The sequence below is a fragment of the Desmodus rotundus genome, chromosome X (assembly GCF_022682495.2).
Source record: "Desmodus rotundus isolate HL8 chromosome X, HLdesRot8A.1, whole genome shotgun sequence".
NCBI lineage: Eukaryota > Metazoa > Chordata > Mammalia > Chiroptera > Phyllostomidae > Desmodus > Desmodus rotundus.
Genome location: NC_071400.1, coordinates 21676197 through 21694766, shown reverse-complemented (window position 1 = coordinate 21694766; position 18570 = coordinate 21676197). Strand labels below are relative to the sequence as shown.

The 18570-nt window shown below is 44.8% G+C and overlaps 1 protein-coding gene across 1 annotated transcript in view; it reads left to right on the top strand.

Annotated features, from left to right (window-relative positions):
* Positions 1 to 1218: 1218 nt before the first annotated feature.
* XPNPEP2 (X-prolyl aminopeptidase 2) overlaps positions 1219 to 18570 on the top strand; it is a 29363-nt gene continuing 12011 nt past the window's right edge. The window contains exons 1-12 of the mRNA XM_024567145.3: positions 1219 to 1595; positions 3883 to 3956; positions 5394 to 5504; positions 6652 to 6715; positions 9317 to 9421; positions 9675 to 9761; positions 10921 to 11067; positions 14007 to 14108; positions 14914 to 14995; positions 15247 to 15442; positions 16225 to 16314; positions 18222 to 18331. Of these exons, the coding sequence (XP_024422913.2) occupies positions 1547 to 1595; positions 3883 to 3956; positions 5394 to 5504; positions 6652 to 6715; positions 9317 to 9421; positions 9675 to 9761; positions 10921 to 11067; positions 14007 to 14108; positions 14914 to 14995; positions 15247 to 15442; positions 16225 to 16314; positions 18222 to 18331 (1217 nt within the window). The 5' untranslated portion in view covers positions 1219 to 1546. The remainder of the gene's footprint in view (positions 1596 to 3882; positions 3957 to 5393; positions 5505 to 6651; positions 6716 to 9316; positions 9422 to 9674; positions 9762 to 10920; positions 11068 to 14006; positions 14109 to 14913; positions 14996 to 15246; positions 15443 to 16224; positions 16315 to 18221; positions 18332 to 18570) is intronic.

Below are 18570 nucleotides of genomic sequence, written 5' to 3'. Positions count from 1 at the left end.
AGCTGGGATTGAAACCCTGGCAGTCTAGATTCTAGGCTCACTGGTGAGGGCAGGGCTGTTTGATCTAGACAGCTGTCTTCAGGGTCATCTCTCCTGCTTCCCCACGTTGCCCTATGACCCCAAGATGACCCCAACAAGTTGACCTGCTTACCCTTCTGGATGGCTAATATTGTATTATGCAGGGGGCAGAAGGATCTTATTTAAGGGGGCATTTCTCCAGTCCTCTGATCTCTGGTCTATCCTCTGAAGCTGATGGTTCTGCCCTCAGCTTTCATTTCTGGAGGTGGAGTTCACTGAATCTTCTTATTCATTTAAACTCCCCTCCTTCAGGGAGTCTCAGGAAGGCCCCCTTTCTTTCTTTGAAATGGTCTGTTATATAGTATTTGGATGGATTCTTTTAAAGCTGCCTTAAACTTGTTGTGCTTGTAAGCGGAGTATAAAAACATTAAAAATAAAATAAAAAGGAATGAGTGGTGTGCCTCTGGGGCTCTCCAGGCTAGGTGAGCACCTGTTCATTGGGTCTGTTTGTCTCTCAGAAGTATTCCTTTCTGGCTGAGGGTTCTAGAGGACATTTATTGGGAGTTGCTTTGGCACTGGTGCAGCAAGCTGTCCTCTGATGCGGTTGCTACGGAGACAAAGCTGGCCTCAGTTTCACCACTTCCTTTGTAGGGAGTCATGCTGGTTAGGAGTGACTGCAGAGAAACCAAAGCCATGTTCTAGAAGCTATGGCAGAAAAGCCATGTCCAGTTAACCAAATTTGTCTTCTGGGAGGCCCCAAACTCCCCTCTCTGGGTCTTATTTCCTCTTCAGTGGTATCCCTTGAACTGTTCAAATAGGCCTTTGGGTCTTGTTCTCTCTCAGGTGTGAATGGCACTAACAATCCCATGAGAAAAGCAGTCTTCCCCGCTGCTAGTGGCTGGCAGCATTTTACAGAATGGGCTTTCCTGAAGGAACTCAACCCAGTTCAAGAAAGTAACTCTCCAGCTATAAACAACTTCTCTGAGGGGTGAAGTCATGATTCCCAGGCAGTATGAGGAGAGGGCACTGACTTCTTCTGACACAGGCCACCTCAGAGGAGGAGGAAGGATAAAGATCCATCTTGAAGCAAAAGTGGGACTGTAGCCAGAGCCTGGGGTTGGGAAGCTACTGGGAAACACCTTGCCGAAGGGAGGAGAATGGAATTTAAGAATGGGTGAGGCTGGTTGCTGTACTTAAAGGGGGCTGGGAGAAACACCTTGATTGTAACCAGTTGCTGCTCCTCTGTCTCAGATCTTTGGACTCTGCCCTGGGCAGGCTCACACCTTATTCCAGAAGACTGGGAGCCAGCAGAGGCTTCTCTGCCTACCTTGACTCCTGGATCCCTGATAAATAACAGACCAGAGGGGGACTCTCCATCAACCAGCCAGGTACCTCCTCCACATTGCCAGCCCTTACCCCCTGGCTGCTCCTGCCTAGGAAAGGCCTGGAAGAAGAGGCCAGGGAAGGAAGAGGCCTATCCACTCTCCACCATCCCTCCATTAACCTAGCACCAACATCTGGAGACTCCATGGCCTGGGATCCCTGGAGCTGCTGGCACTGGCTTGTCCTCCTCTGTGGTATGTGCATCTCAGTCTTTCCATTGCCTCCCATGCTGGGAGGACAAGTTCAGCAGGAGAGCAGCTCTGGCCTCCACTTCTGGGCTCAGAAATGGTTGGAGTGAGGGCTGTGGCCCAGGTTGTCTCTTTTTCTCTTGGCCCCCCTCACTGTCTTCAGGAAAAATAACACCAGGGCCAGTCCTTGGGGCCCTCAAGACTCAGGTCCAGTTTGGTTTGACATCTTTTCATTCCTACCTGTTAATAAAAAAAAATGATTCTGGCACATGTTTTAAAAAGTAAGGAAGATTTTATTGAAGACTATTGCAATAGGGACATTGAAATAGGGAAGGAAGATCAGACTCAACCCTGAATATAGCAAAGATGGCCAATGAGCAGAGTAAGGGGGTCAGTGGATGGAAAATTCCTAAGGGGAAACATCAAGGTTATGGAGATTCTTACTAAACTGACTTAATAAGATTCTTGTGGAAGGTAGGCCAGGGTGATCAGATATCAAGGGTGGGAGTGAGGAATTTGATCAGGTATCAAGGGGTGATCAGATATTAATGGTGGGAGATTCTCTCTAAACTCACTTAGCAAGATTCTTGCTAAGACTGGAAGATTCAGACCTAGCAAGGACAAGATTGCTGGGCCAAAGTCAAGGACTAATCAAGAAGAGGACTCAGAGGAGCCTAATTAAAGCTTGGTTTTTGTCACCCATCTGGTGCCCTGGTTTTTTCTTTGGTCACAACTACCAGTAACTGCCCAGCTCAGCATCCTCCATACCCACTCCACTTCCAGCTTTAGGGAGGCCTTCCTTTCCTTTGTTCTCTGTCAGCAGGACTTTGCTCATTCATTCAGCACCCGGTTTCTGAGCACTTCTCCAGTACCAGGCCTTGTGTCAGGAACCGCAGATGATTTGGCTGCAGAGCCTGACCTTGAGAGCCACAGCTTAGACCTCAGAGAACAGCTATCTGTGTGTTCAAAGGACAAAGGATGGCTCAGGCTTGCTTCTTATATTGGCATCTTAATGCTACCATTTTGCCAAAGATCTGTTTCCACAGAAATGAGGGTTTAATTTCTTAAATCAATAGGATGGGTTTCATCTCCCCCTTGAGTTTATAAGACCAAGACAACCAAGCAAGACCATTCGTGGTGTTAAACCCCAGTTATCCTCTTTCCATCTATACTTCAACCCACTCAGAAGGTAAAAGTACAGTAGGAGTATCCATACTCAGGCCCCCATTACCCTCTGGGGAGATCCTCCTTAAAAGGTGGGATGATAGAGGGAAGAACTTTCAGAGACCACTGGACTTTTAGAGCCCAGAGCCTGTAGTACTTACCTCAGTGCCTGACATACAGTAGGCACTTAGAAAATGTTTGCTCAATGAATACTGGGTGACTTCCCTTGGAATTATACCAAATTTGGGGCACAGCCCAAGTTGGAAACTAAGCCTCCATGTTCTCTGTCCCTTCTGTGGCACTACCCTCCTATGGTCAGCTTTTTTTTTTTTTTTTTTTGTATTCAGATGGCCTAGGTTCAAACCACTGACTTACTGTGGCAAAACTTGGGCAAATTACTAAATTTATCTGGGCCTCAGCTTCCTCCTCCATAGAAAGTAGACAATAATACCTACCTTACAGAACTGTTAACAGGTATCAAATGAGATGCTATAGATAAATTGCTGACTTCAGTGTCTCTCTAGCACAGATTAGGAGTTCTTTAATGTTAGCCCACCTTTCCCCACCAGGTGATGATGTCAGACTGAGATTGCTTGTCTTACATGCTTAAAACTAGCCTGGAATGATAGGCAGAGATTTGGATTATAAGAAATGGTACAAGTGGGCCTTGAGTTTAAGTAAACCCAACATATATGAAATTAGATTTATAGAAGGGTAAAATGAAGGTAGGGTGATTATTTAGTGAGATCCTCTAGAGCATTTCAAAGAAAATTTGATTACAAAAATTTAATTTACACAGAACTTTTCCAGTTCAGTAGACCCTGAAGAGATTCAGTTAGATTAGAAGGGAAAAAAATTTGATTTAATGAGCACTAAAACCCTTCCAAAAGTGGCAATCACTTGTCGATGAATCAGGTTTCTTTGATTGTGACCCAAAGTGCCAACCAATTCAGCCCGATTCCCTATGAAATGTGATTATTTTTATCCTCAAGGAGAGTTGGACCTCATTATGTGTTTCAAAGGCTAAAGGGCCTGCAGGGAAGGAATGAGGGTTGGGGGAAGAGGTCCCCACACATTCTAGGAACTATCTGATCACCAAGTGACCCTGGATTTTTCTCCCTGTTTTTAGTTTGTGCCTGGGGCCATGCAAGGCCAGAGAACCCAAGAAGAGAAGGCATGAGAAACTGTTCAACCATCCCTCATGTGAGGCCCTGGCTCAGCCCACCCCGGCCCCTACCCTAACCCTGCCCCCCAGACCCCATCATCTTCCCCTTCTCCTATTGATTCAGTTGCTAGCCTTTCTCTCTACAAGCCTGTCTCCTGATTTTTGGAGTTTGGAGCCACTGTTTCTGATTAACATCCTTCAGGAAGGGCAGCACATTCTCAGGTGTCTAATATCTGCCCCTCACCCCTCCTTCCCACCCATTCCCACAGCAAGTTATCTACTGTTCTGGCTTGGACTTGGACAACCCCATTAGAGGGAGGGAAGAGGGGGAAAAGAGAGTGGGAGTCCCCTAGCTAACTTTTGGCTGAGTTTTGTCAGAGGCCAAGAGGAGGATGGGAGGAAAGAAAACAAGAATTCTAGAGGAACAGCAAAAAGGGAGGCACAGATGGGAGGAGGAAGGCAGACAGGTCAGAAGAGCCAATGGAAGGGCAAGAGAGGAAGGCCTAAGGTGTGAAGACCTGGAGAAGGCCTAATAAATTGGAGCTGAAAAGTCATCAGCTTCTTGGCTGGAGACCAAAGTGATTCTTTCCACAACCAGAATAGGGTGAAAGAGCTTCCCCAGGCAGGGGTAGGTGAAAAGGTAAGAGCTAGTGGGCCTGCCAGCATCCACTAAGCCTCAGGAGTACATCTGCTCACATTGTCAACTTTATGAGACCACTGGGGCAAGCAAGTGGACGGGCCAGCCATATTACTTTTACATTAAAACAAACATAGTTATACTGTGTAATAGAGGGCAAAACAAAACAAAATAAATAAAACCTCCCATACTTTATTTTAGAGATACAGCAGCCTTTTCAAAAATGTCTGGTTTAGAGGGAATCTTTCTGGACAATGTCCCAAAACCCTGAGGGTACTCATGTACCCTCCTGCACCATTTGAGACCAGTGACTGGAAACTTGAAAGAGTCCTAAAGGTAGGGTTGTCAGATGAGATACAAGATGCCAAATTACATGTGAATTTCAGATAATGCATAATGTTTTATATAAGTATGCCCCAAATAGTGCATGGCACGTACTTATACTAAATCATTATTCAGTGACTGGGTAAGCATCCTGTATTTTTATTTGGTAAATTAGCAATGCTACCTCCAAGGTATGCAAAGAGACTTTCCCCTGCAACTCTCACCCATACCTCCATTCTAGACTCAGGTCCCATCACTGTCACAAAGGATCCCTCTCCAAGCACTTCAACACTTCCATCTCTACTCAACTCATGCACTTTAATCTAAACTAACCCACAGCATCTGCTGCTGCTCCATCCTTCTCCAGGCTGGTCCAGCCTCCTGACCCTACCACCCCTAATCCCTGCCTAAGAAGAGGTTGGTGGCTCCTCCGGATGCTGGGGGCCCAGGTGTCATTTTCTCTAAGCAATATGTGTCTCTATGTGTGTCTTGGTGTCTTCCTGTCCTGTGTCAGTACCTTCCAGTTACTGTGGTCAATACCACAGAGAAGCTCACAGCCCTTCGCCAGCAGATGCACACAAATAATCTCTCTGCCTACATCATCCCAAACACGGATGCCCACATGGTAAGGAATGGCTCTACCCCCACCCCTGCCCTTTCTGCTACCCTGGAGAGGCCTATGAGAACAGGCCGCAAACAAATTGTTAAGACTCAGGAGATGAAGGCACAGGAAGTATTTGACAGGCAAAGGGAAGGAAATGGGGAGCTTGGACACGGGAGTTTAGGGCAGCTGAAAGAATGCACTCCATTACATAGGAGAGAAGACATTGCCAAATCTTGACCTCAGGCCATAAAACTATAAACAACTTTAGAATGGATTTTGATCACTTCCTAGATGGCAAATTCAGAGTGAATGTTTAGGGCACCCTCCCCTAGGAGGTTAGAATGTGAGCTGGGAATTGGACTGGAAAAATGCTGAGCTTCCTTCCTGTTCAGCTATTCACATAACCTAATGGATGGAGCATGGAAATTATCCACAGCCCCAGACTGTGTGAGTTCAGGGTATAGGCTGGGGGAGGAGGAGCATACCAGAAACAAGATGGCCTGGAGAAGAACTGCTTTTCCCAAAGCAGCACCCCTGCCCACTCACCTCACCCTTGCCCACTACTGTTTCCCCCTCCACTTCACCCACCTTTCCAACACCAGCCCAGTTGGAAGAGGAAGAATTTTCAGTGTCAATAAGAGTACTTGAATTAATTTTCCCACCTGCTGGGTAAGACTAAGAACCTTGGGTACGTGTCTGAACTTTTCTGAGCCTCAGTTTCCCCTTCAGCAAGATAAGAATAATGAAATCTATGCCTGAAGATTATGAGGATCAAAATACAATAATATGTAAAGCCCTCTACAAAAATTATTTTTGATGTCCTCAGCGTTCAATGCTAGACTGGGCACAGTGGGGGACAGCTAGAGGGAAGGACCCAGAAGAACAAAAAACATGCTCCCAGACTGCACAGAATTTTCATTCTGGCCTTTGTAGAACAGTCAGTCCAGTGCTAGATGTGGGATTTAGACTCTAAGAGATATGGCTGTTCAAAGAAAAATCCTGAGAGCTGGGGAAAATTCCAGAGGGCTTCCTGAAAGATGTGCTCAGCATCTTTGGGCTTGTAGGACTTGTTAAATCTGACTAGAAAGAACTGGGATGTGGTTGGAAGCCTTCCATATGGGGTCTGAGTTCATGAAAAAGGCTAACGATGGTGTTGTTTGTTTCCTAGAGCGAGTACATTGGTGAACATGACAAGCGCCTTGAATGGATTACAGGCTTTACAGGGTCTTCAGGTAACAACCATTACCCTGCCATCCTTGCTTCTGTTGGTCAACTCAGAGATGATCACAGATGCCCTGATGTGGCTAGTTCTCAGCAGCTGGAGCCCCAAGACGTAGTATCTAGTAGACCCTTGCTACTCTGCCTCCTCTCCACCACTCAAAAAAGTGTCACCAGAGCAGATGCCCCATCAGGTTCTCCAGAGCACACATCTCATAATTCACCAGCCACATTTCTGAATGAAGCAGATGACCCTCCTTGGCTTCCCTCCCATACCTACTGCCTCTGCCACAGCCAGGCACAGCCTAGCACTCCCTGGGCTTCTTTTCTGGAACAGTTGCTATTCCTATGTCTAGCAACTAGGAGCCTACTGATCCCCTTCACACAGTGCCTCACTTGGGGTCCTTGCTTGCTGGTCCTTTTAGGGAAAAAAAAAAATCACCTCACATGGCCAAATGAGACATAAATGTAGAAGCCTTACACAGGGTCCTAATTTCTGAAGGGGCCTCATACCTTGACCCTGGCCCCTTGAATGAAAAGCAAGATTCCCTTGCTGATCCTTAAACTCATCCTCTGGGCTTCAGGCTGCCTTGCCTTGCCCATCATGGGCCCTTGTCTTTGCCAAAGTTGCTGGATTTGGCTTCTTTGCCTATCCTCAACTAAGCCCCTGGCCTAGTGTCCCTCTAAGCCAATGAGCCTTGATATTGACTACACCATCTTTCCTGAGAGCACCCACTTGCAGCATTGACTCTTGAACTGCCAAAAGCAGACTCCACCCGCTTCTCCTATTAGAAGTCTTTTTTTTTTGCCATCTACCAAAGATACTTTGTTATTTTTCACATGAACACTCAAAAATGAATAATAATAACAACAAAAATAACTTGCAAGGGGATCGGACATTAGACATAAACAAGGACACTATTCACGTGAAAGAAAGCCTGTGCTGGTTGTGGCTGCGCCGGGCTGGGGTGAGTTGGTGCTGGGGGCCACGGCTAAGCCTCTGCTACAGCTGAAGGCTGAGACCAGAGTGATGTTCCTCTGGACTCTGCACCACAGGGTTGGACAGCTGGAGCCCCAGCACCACTCCCTCTCTCACCGTCAGCCAGACAGAATGCCTGCAGCTTCAGAGTGACTTCAAGTTCTTGCTCCTGGGGGTTTTGTCTTCACACCTTTCCCTGGGCTCTGAGTCTTGGGTAGGGATGGATTAGAGGAAGTGCCCATTTGCTCATGGAGGAGGGGAATCTGAGGACGAAGGTGGGTCCTGTGTACCTTCTCCTTTACTCATCTTCCCACTTCAGCTTCCTCCTGCCTCTGTTCCTCCTGCCCCTGGTCACATTTTCTCTCTCTGCCTCTCCTACTGAGTGGCATTTCAAAAACTCTAGACTGTACCCCATGATGGCCATTTCTCATCCAAGCCTTCTAATTCACAGAAAGGTCCTGTATTTCATTGGTCCTCCTAAGAAAGCAGAGACGTCTTTTTTCTGTCTTCTTGGTGTGAGGCCAGGTCGCAAGCACCTGCCACTTCGAGGGCAATAAAATCCCTACAGCTGAGGGATAGGAGAACCTTCAAAGATGGTATCTCTTCCCAGCCTGTGACTGCCACAGCTGATGTGTAGGAGTCTCACAAGGTTAGGTTACTTATCTGTAGGCTATCAACTCAGGAGCATCATTTTCCCAGAAGTAAACAACCTTGGGGAACTTTCCCCTAGATTGGAAAAGGTTATTGTTGCTCACCAGGAAAAAACAAAAACAAAAACACAACCCTAATCGTTGTACTGATTGGAGAAAATCAACTGTCTTATAAATACTAATCGCATGTAAATGTGTTAAATTTCATAGGTATTTAGCAAACAAGCTGTAGTCTTGGCAAACATTCACAACTTCCATTCAGAGAGGCTAGATATCAGACGGAAGAAAAATAGCAAAGGCCAGATCTTCACTGTTGCTCACTTCTCCACCAATCTCCTAGTCAAAATACAGGCTCATACAGTAGATTGAGGGCCATGGATGGTTCCAGATTCTTACTATTCTAATAGTCAGGGTAGGGTACGCCTCTAGGGTTTTTATAGGGATTCTGCATCCCACCACCTCTGGGGAAGCCGGCTGTGATTTTAGGGAAGATGCTCCCTCCTGCTGGAGAGCTGAAGCCTGTGGTTTGCTGCAGTTTCAGATTCTGAAAGCTGTTCTCAATCAAGTTCTGTTCTTCAATATCCTTCGTTTTCTTTGACCAGTCTGGATGAATGTTTATTTTTTATTTCCTTGGTGTCGGACTTCCTTGCCGTTCGATTTTCTGTCAGTTCTGGTTGTGGGAGGAGGTGCAGTGTGTCTACCTATGCCGCCATCTTGGTTCTCCGAGGCAGGAAAGTCTTAATCTATTAGAAGTCTTAATGGCTCCCTTAGGACAGGCTGTCAACACAAAGCAGGGCACCCTTTCTGCTGGTTTCCATCAAGGCTCTCTTTACATCTCCTGCCTCATTTCCTTCCAATGGAAGAGAGAAACCTTTTCTAGAGGCCCCTGTGACATTCTCAGAGCCAGCACTGTATCAAACATGCACTAAAATAATCATATCCCTCACTTGCACCCTCACTTCCAAGTTTATCTGTTTTTGCCCCAGGAACTGCAGTGGTGACCATGGGGAAAGCAGGTCTCTGGACTGACAGTCGCTACTGGATCCAGGCTGAGCAGGAGATGGACTGTAATTGGGAACTCCATAAGGAAGGTAAAAGGGCCACATGGATTTGTCCCCCAAGCCCTGGAACCCAGACTAAATTCAGGGATGTATAGGTGAGGGGATACATTAAAGGGCATGCTGGGCCCCTATGGGAAGCAGGGGAAATTCAAGGCAATCCCTACACTTTGAGGCTGCTATCAGGGAAGAAACACATGACACAGCTGTCACAGGAACAAATTTGACTGGACAGACTGGTGCTGGCCCTGGAGGTGATCTCTGTTCCTTCTTATCTTTCTCTAAGTTGGCAGTGCTCCCATTGTCAGCTGGCTCCTCACCGAGGTTCCTGCTAGAGGACGTGTGGGTTTTGACCCCCTCCTCTTCTCCATTGGTAAGTTCTTCCCCCAGTCCCTATATATGTCTTCACCAATGAGGGTGACTCAGCTTCCCTAGGATGTAAAGAAACATACCTTGATAGAAGGAAAGGTAGGGTGACTCTAAAAGTAGAATGTTTGAACCTGTGGTTGCAGAATATTTTGCAACAAAATGTATTCATGGATTATGTAATATTTTTAAAGTCACGAGTACAGAGATCCAACTTAGAAGACTCGGAGAAGTATTAAGATCTAGCAGATAAATAGGCTAGGTTGTACTTGAACCCAGATCAATCTTGTGTGACCTAGAACTCTACCAATGAGGGCTCTAGAATCACTTGGTAGACCCTCTCCTGGAAGGCAGCTTGGAAGGGTCAAAGGAGTTGAGAGGGCTTCTGAGTACAGAAGCACAGTCCTCTCCTTCCAGGAATACAAATCCTTGAGCTCTGGGGCCCCAGCTGACTGGCCAGCCTGACTGGTCAGCCTGACCCCAAGGATGGAGTCCTCATAAATATGCACTAAAGGCTTCCAATTTAAAAATGGCTTCTTTGACAATATTTCTAATGACATGAACATCAACATTCCTTTGGGCTGTGTCATTGAAGTTCCCCTAAAATGGATAGTATCTCTCTGGCTGGGTGGCTCAGTTGGTTGGAGTGTCGGCCTGCACACCAAAAGGATACAGGTTCAATTCCCAGTCAGGGCAAATATGGGAGGCAACTGATAAATGTTTCTGTCTCACCATTCTCTCTCTCTCTCTCTCTCTCTCTCTCTCTCTCTCTCTCTCTCTCTCTCTCTCTCACACACACACACACACACACACACACACACATCAATAAAGACATTCTGGGGTGAGGATTTTTTTAATTTTAAAAAATAAAATGGATAGTACCAAAAGAGGGTCCCACAACCATTGGCACTTAATGACTTTAGCCAATTGGCTGTGGACAGCATTGGGGTGGGCTCAGAGAAATTAGACTTTGGAAGTGAAAAGAGGAAGGTGAGAGTACATGACTGAGAGGGCCAGACTGCTTGGACAGGCTCTGGGCAGCTAGGGCTGCAGGAGCAGAGCAGGAGACAGAGTAGATAAGGACTAATTATTCCTAAAAATTGTGTCACAATTTTTCCTGAGGTATAAGTGAGCAGGGAACAAGTGACTCCTTCTTGTCTCTGCAGGAACTTGGAAGAGTTATGACATGGCTCTCAAAGGCTCTGACAGAGAGCTAGTTTCCATCAAAACCAACCTTGTGGACCTGGTATGGCGGTCAGAAAGACCTCCAGTTCCAAAGCAGCCCATTTATTTCTTGCAGGAGAATTTCACAGGTAATTCCCCAAGACAAATCTCATTCCTAACATGTAGCAAAATGGGTCCTTGCTGCTGCTACTTTGGCTGATTTTTTTTTTCCCTAAGAAGTACCAAAGCGATGGACCTTGAACCTTCACGTACATTCTAATTGCTCAGGATGCTTGTTTACAATGCAGATTTCTGTGCCTTTTCAAAGTGAGTCTGAATCAAAAGGTCCTCAGACCATATTTAGATAGTGCTAGATAAAGAGTGTTAGGATTGAAGCAAGAGGGAGCAGGGATGGAGAAAACAAGAGAGTCAGAGAAAGATGAAAAATAACACACCCTTTTGAAGAGAGAAAAAATATGTTGTGAGTGATTATCTGGTATTGAAGACTTCCCTCATAATGAACCATTCAAACCTTGACTTCCAGCCTTCCTGTGATGAGGAATTTAGATTTATGATTGCTGGGGTTGGGTGAGTCGGGGTGGATGAAAGGAGTAAATAAACTAGGGGTAAGTCTGTGGCACAGATTAGGGTTTGAGTTATGGCTGAACCACAAAGGAAAGTTAACTGACCCCCAAAATTCTGACATCAATAATCTTGACCCTGCTGACACCATGTAAATATGTCATAAAATAGCACTATGCTCTATGATTCTTGTAAGTAGTAACTAAAATCCTGGTAGTACCAGGCTACTGACTCTGAATCAGTGTCTTGGCCACCATCACCTCCTACCTTCCCAGGAATCCTGAATGAGCCAATGGACTTGGATTCCTAGGAATATTGGGCAATCTGAGAAGTCCCTTTCCACATGCAGGTCCATGTACATTTGTTGTTTGGAAAGGAGTCAAAAAGCAGGACAGAAATTTCAAAATAGCAGTCTGATGAAACAAGTTAAAATTGTGTCCAATTTTCTTTGTCTTGTCCATTCTGACGTAACTTGCAGAATCATCCTTTCTGCATCTTGACCGTTTTAAAAGAAATTTGCTATCCAAGGCTGCTCAATCAAAAATCAAACTTAATTCATTCAGATAGAGAAAGGCACAGTTACGTCGGGAAGAGGAGGAAGGAATAAAGAGAAAAACCTCCCAGGAACTGGGAGACAATTTGCATGAGTTGTTTTTTTTTTTTTTTTTTTTAATTTGCATGAGTTTTGTCACTTTCCACAAGTGAAGGGAAACAAGCCATTGTAGGCTGCGAGCCCTCAAGGAACAGACTCGAAGTTCTTGAGTCTCTAAGGTTATAGATATGAGAGACTGTTTCTACAGCAACTCATAGGTTTCGAAGGGTAGAAAGGGCAAAAACACGAGAAGTTAGTTACTCAAAGATACTTGTATGTATCAGACACTTTAAGTTTACTTTCATTATTTTTCTCAAAAATGTCACATTCATAAACCTTGAAAATAATCTAAGTGAAAGAAGCCAGTCAGACAAGATCCCATATTGTATGGTTCCATTTGTATGAAACATCTAGCAGAGGCAAATTCATTGAGACAGAAAGCAGATTAGTGGTTTCCAGGGGCTGGGAGAAGGCCAGAATGGGGAGTGACTGCTTAAAGGCTACAGGGTTTCCTTTGGGGATGACGAAAATGTTCTGCAATTAGATAGTGGTGGTGGTTGCACAATCTTGTGAATGTTCTTAAAGCCACTGAATTGTGCACTTTAAAATGGTTAAAATGATACATTTTATGGTATGTGTATTTTAACACAATAAAATAAAATGAATCTTAGAAAGTATCATACCTAAAGCTTTGTTTCTTGTTGAATCATTTTACCTGTTTGCATAAAGTTTTTAAATGGCATTCAGTTATTTATGCTAATCTCTGAGCCCAACTAGGACATTATTAAGAGTTTATGACCTTCTGCCAATAAATTCCTAGCCCTGTGTAGAGGTAGACTCTTTAGACTCTCTCTCTACAGGGAGTAAAAATAAGAGATGAAAACTAAAGTCCTAGGATCAGGATACAAGTGTCCCAGAAAGGAAAGCTCTGTGACACTGAGTTTAAGAACAGGTTTGGAAACTGACAATGTTAGCAAGATAGTCCAATGTCTGTACAGATGAAGAGTGTGAACCATGTAGTCAAACGTATTGGGTTCAAATCTCAGCTCCACCCCCTGCCAGCTATAAGGCCCTAGATATGTCACTTTGCCTCCTCTAAGACTCTGTAAAATGAGCCAAGTAAGAATTAAAACAAAGTATATGAAGTGCTGGCTGGGTATCTGCATTTTTCTGGGACAAAAGGTCCATAGCTCTCATCCCTGCTTCAAAAACACATCTTAATAATCAGCACAGAACTATGGCTGATTAAGCACTGGGGTTACTTACTGCAGGAACGAGGCTTAAACATGGCCCAGCCCTATTCCTTTGCCCCTCAACTAGCACTGCTCTCTTGCTCTCTGTTCTGCATGCATATTTATTGATCAGGAAGTTATACTGGTCTTACTATATCCCAAGACACCATTCCACATGCATTGTAAGTATCAACTCAGTGTAAAGGGGGCATAAATGGTGATGGAAGGAGAGATGACTTTGGGTGGTGAATACACAATTCAATATAAAAATGATGAATTATACAATAGTATACTTGAAACTTATTTAATTTTATTAACCAATGTCACCTCAATAAATTCAATGACTTTTTTAAAAAATATGAATTAATTTGATCACCATAACAACCCTAATGATACTATCTTTATGATCCATTCTTATTTTATTCATGTACAAAATAAAATGTAGAGGTGCTAATTGGCCCCAAATCACCCAGCTAGTAATGACAGAGCTAGGATTTGAACCCAGATAGTCTGGGTCCAGAGCCCGTATCCCTAACGACTACACAATTAGAAGTTTGTTTAAAGAAAGAGTTTTACTGCTTTTAAAGAAATGAAAAAGTATTGCCCTAAGAGGCCCCCCTCAGAAAGAGTGTCAAAGAGAAGGTATGTTACTCATGCTTTCTTTGGGCTCCTTTGCTTCTAGGGAGCACCTGGCAGGAGAAAGTATCTAGCATCCGCAGCCAGATGCAGAAGCATCCCAAGGCCCCAACTGCTGTTCTTCTGTCGATGCTTGATGAGACAGCCTGTGAGTACAGATTTGCAGACATGTGTGGCACCTGGGTTCCCCTAACCCTCAAGCCTACTGGGCCCTGCAAGCATAGGACTCTTCCCCCAGCTACCAGGTACCCACTACTTCTGAGAGCTCCATGGCCATGGCCTATGGCAGGGGTGTCAAACTCATTTTCACTGGGGGCATATGAGCTTTGCAGTTGCTTTCAAAGAGTCGAATGTAATTTCAGCTCCTTAACAGTTAAGGAGTAGTTACATTTATACAGTCCTAGAATTAGTTCGGCCCTTTGAAGGGGAGAGGGAAGGAGATCATGTCTACTGAATAAGGCAACAAGGAAGCCCAGGGCAAGCTGGGACCAGCCTCCAGGCAACTGGAGGAATGGCCTGACCACAGTAGCAAAGGTTCCTGTCTCATGAATAGGAAGAATCCTAACAAATACTCCCCAGGAACCTGGCCACCACCCCATGGCACTCACATACCCAGCTTTAGCAGCTAGTGCAGCTCTGTTCTGTCCCTATGTGACTCGGGCTTCTTACCTGACCCCAGCTCTATGCTTCAGATAATCTGGGAAACCACTGAAATTATGTGCTGGCTGCTGGCTGGGTATCAGCATTTTTCTGGGACAAAAGGTCCATACCTCTCATCCCTGCTTCAAAAACACACCTACCCAGAAATACTAAGAAACCTGCAAAGGTAGATGAAGCACGTATGCTGCCGGCAACCTTTGGGGTGCCTAAGCAAACAGTGCGGCATGAGCCTCAAATGTGCTGGCCTCAGGCAGTTCAGCCTCATAAATGGTCCTCATCATCTTCTTCCCCAGGGCTCTTCAATCTGCGCAGTAGTGACATCCCTTACAACCCCTTCTTCTATTCCTACACACTGCTCACGAACTCCTCCATCAGGTATGCCTTTTCCTTTGCTTGCTGTGGTGGAGTTCCTCCAATTTCCACCCCTCTCTGCTCCACCACTCACCCCAGCCAAATATGCAGGCTTCCTATGACCTTGGAGTTTTTCTTGATCATTTACCCCCTATTCCTGCCTGCTCCAAATTTGGTGTGCTCTGCTCCCTGACCTCCAGAAACAAAGGGCCTCTGGTCCTTTGCATTGTCCTTAGAGACTCTCAGGATCCTCCTGGTCTTGCCTCCCCACCCAGCTTATTTGTAGACAAGAGTCGCATTAACTCCGAGACGCTGCAGTATCTGAACTCCAGCTGCACAGGCCCCATGTGTGTGCAACTTGAAAATTACAACCAAGTCTATGACAAAGTCCAAGCCTATGCCTCAGGAGCCGTGAGGATATGGATTGGGACCAGCAATACTATGTATGCGCTCTACAAAGTGATACCTGAGGTGGGTTTGCCAGGCCCCAGCCCAGGCCAGGCACTGCCTCACTCTAGCTCTGATAAGTCTCATCTAAAGTGAGGCCACAGCTCCTCGATCATTCAGGCAGTTAGTTGGTCAGTCAACAGTGGTGCAGTGAGTCCCCTTCTAGGCCTCCCTGGGAAGAGAAAGCAGAAGAACTGGATGTCTGCTCACAGAAAATTCAGAGATTGTCAAGGAAGCAAGAAGGAGTACAGCCTGGTAGAGCAGAGGCTTTGAAGTAGCCAAACCTGAGACTGAATCCTGGCTTTGCTCCAAGGTGGTTGTGCAATGACCTTGGACAACTGCTTAGCCAATCTGAGCCTCTGTTACCTCACCTCTAAAATGGTGATAAGAGTCCCAACCTCACAGGAATTGCTCTGAAGAGCTTTAGAGGAGATGGTGTGTGTAACACCCAATGCCTCACCCATAGCAGGTGCTCAATAAATGGCAGATGTTAGGGAATGATACATGCAAGAAATTCACGCTGTCAAAATAGCCCATCCACTGGAAGAGACCAGGACCTGGTATGTCCCAGAGTGCTGGTGGGATCCAGAGGCAGGGAATGATCCAGAAGCACGGAGGGAGGGAAGGTTAAGCTGGCCATGTAAGACTAGGAAAGACCTGCATAGTCAGAAAGCACATAAGGAAAAGTCATTGCCATCATAGGAATGGGCAAGTCTCCCCTTAGCCGGGCTTTCCAGCTAATCCTTTTCAAACACCACTGTGCCCTGGAAAAGGTTCCCAGGTTTCTTCTTCTCTGCCCATGACAGGATAAAGTTGTAGCAGAAACCTACTCACCAGTGATGATAACCAAGGCAGTGAAAAACAGCAAGGAGCAGGACCTCCTCAGAGACAGCCATGTAAGTCCATGGGCAGGCAGAACAGCCTTTTTGGAGCTCCCAGTCTGATGGGTTAGAAAGACCCTGCAGAGGGAGCCTAAAGAAGCCTCTTCACTGAAACAGAAGTGGACACAGAATTCTGGGCACTCTCCAGTGCTTTACTCCCTTACTTCCAGCATGGTACAATGGTTCCGAGCACAGGCCCTGAAGCTAGGGTATCAGAGTTCAAACCCCAGGTCCTCCACTTACCTCCTAGCTGGGTGACCTTGGGTAAGTTGCTTCACCTCTCTGGGCCCCATTTGTAAAATGAGGATTGTAATAGTAACCTACAGCAGAGGGTTGTTTTGAAGATTAAATAAATGTTAATAAATATACAATGTATATATTATACTATATAAAATATGTGTATATAAAACACATATATTATAATATAAGTAAAACAGTCATCCCTCAATATCCACAGAAGATTGGTTCCAGGACCCACTCAGATACCAAAATCTGCAGATGCTCAAGTCCCTTATGTAGAATGGCATAGTATTTTCATATAACCAACACACATCCTCCCATATATTTTAAATAATCTCTAGATTACTTACAATACCTAATGCAATGCAAATGCGGTATAAATACAGGGTCGGGCAATGGTAAGTTTACAGTTGTGAGTACATGAACACAGAGTGTATTCTTGTACTATTATTTATTCATTATTGTATTATTTCCATACAAACAACTGTAAACCTACTTTTGCCCCATCCTGTAATTGTTATAACTGTATTGTTTAGGGATCAACTTTCTGAAATTTTTTCAAATATGTTTGATCCATGATTGGTTGAATCTGTGCATATGGAACCTGTGCCTGTGGAGGACTGACTGTATGTAATAAATATTAATAAATGATTAATATGTTTAAATAGTTTAAATATATTCATTACAAACCCTGGCTGGTGTGGCTCAGTGGATTGAGTGCTGGCCTGTGAACAGAAAGGTCACCAGTTCAATTCCCAGTCAGAGCACATGCCTGGGTTGTAGGCCAGGTCCCCAGTTGGGGGTGTTCAAGAAGCAACCTATCTATGTATCTCTCACACATCAGTGTTTCTCTCCCTGTCCTTCTCTCTCCCTCCCCCTCTCTCTAAAAATAAAGTCTTTTTAAAAGTAACTATATTCATTATAATATAAATAAGTATACAATATATAATCATATTAAATGGGTGTATGCATATACATTTAAATACATATAATGTGCATATACATATAAATACATAATTATATGAATGTGTAATGATCATGTATGAGATAAATTATATAAATATAATTATATACACGTAATTAGTATATTAAATGATATACTCCTATATATTGCTTTGAGCAACATCTGGCACATTGTAAGTGTTATGATAAATGTTCACTGTAATGATTTTCTCACCCTGGCAAGAAAGTGGATCACTTTTTTTAACATACCTGTTAAAATAAGGATAAAGCACCTCATTTTAGAAAACTTTTTCTTATGGAAAATCTTAAACATATGTGAAGGTAGAGAAAATAGCATAATGATCCCCATGTACCATCATCAAGCTTCAGCCATCATCAAGTCACAGCCAATCCCATTTTATCTTCAAGTCCATATTCCCTTCCTCCACTCCCTGCCCTCTGCTGCTGGGTGACCTTAAAGCAAATCCCAGATATTATATCCTTTCTTCTGTTAATATATCACTAAGTATCTCTAAACGATAAGGACTCTGTAAATTAAACATCACTGCTTTGTGATCATATAAATAAACAGTAACAAGAATCCCTTAATATCATGAAATAGCCAGTGAATACCTCATGTTCTTCAAGTTCAGCTCCCAGAGCAGCCACCTGATCTTGTGTATCCCTAAGCCTTAACTGAGACTTTTCCTCAGCTGACTTCTCTGCTTGCCCTGTTCCAGGTGCGGGATGCTGTGTCCGTGATCCGCTACTTGGTGTGGCTACAGAAGAATGTGCCCAAAGGCACTGTAAATGAGTTCTCAGGGGCAGAGCGGCTGGACAGCTTCCGAGGGTGAGGGACCACAGCTATGCTTTATGGCTGACTATCTTTTAATATGGGGGTGGGGGGAAAGGTGGGAGACTTGGTCTCCGTACTTAGGGGGAAGGAAGACCCTCCTTATATTTATGGAATTCTTTGGAACAAAGAGTGGCAGGTTCTTGGGTGGTCCTGCAGATGGGCACGGGGTGTTGGATGACATTCTCCAGCCCCCAATGGCAATCAGACAACTTCAAGGGCTACAACCCAACCGC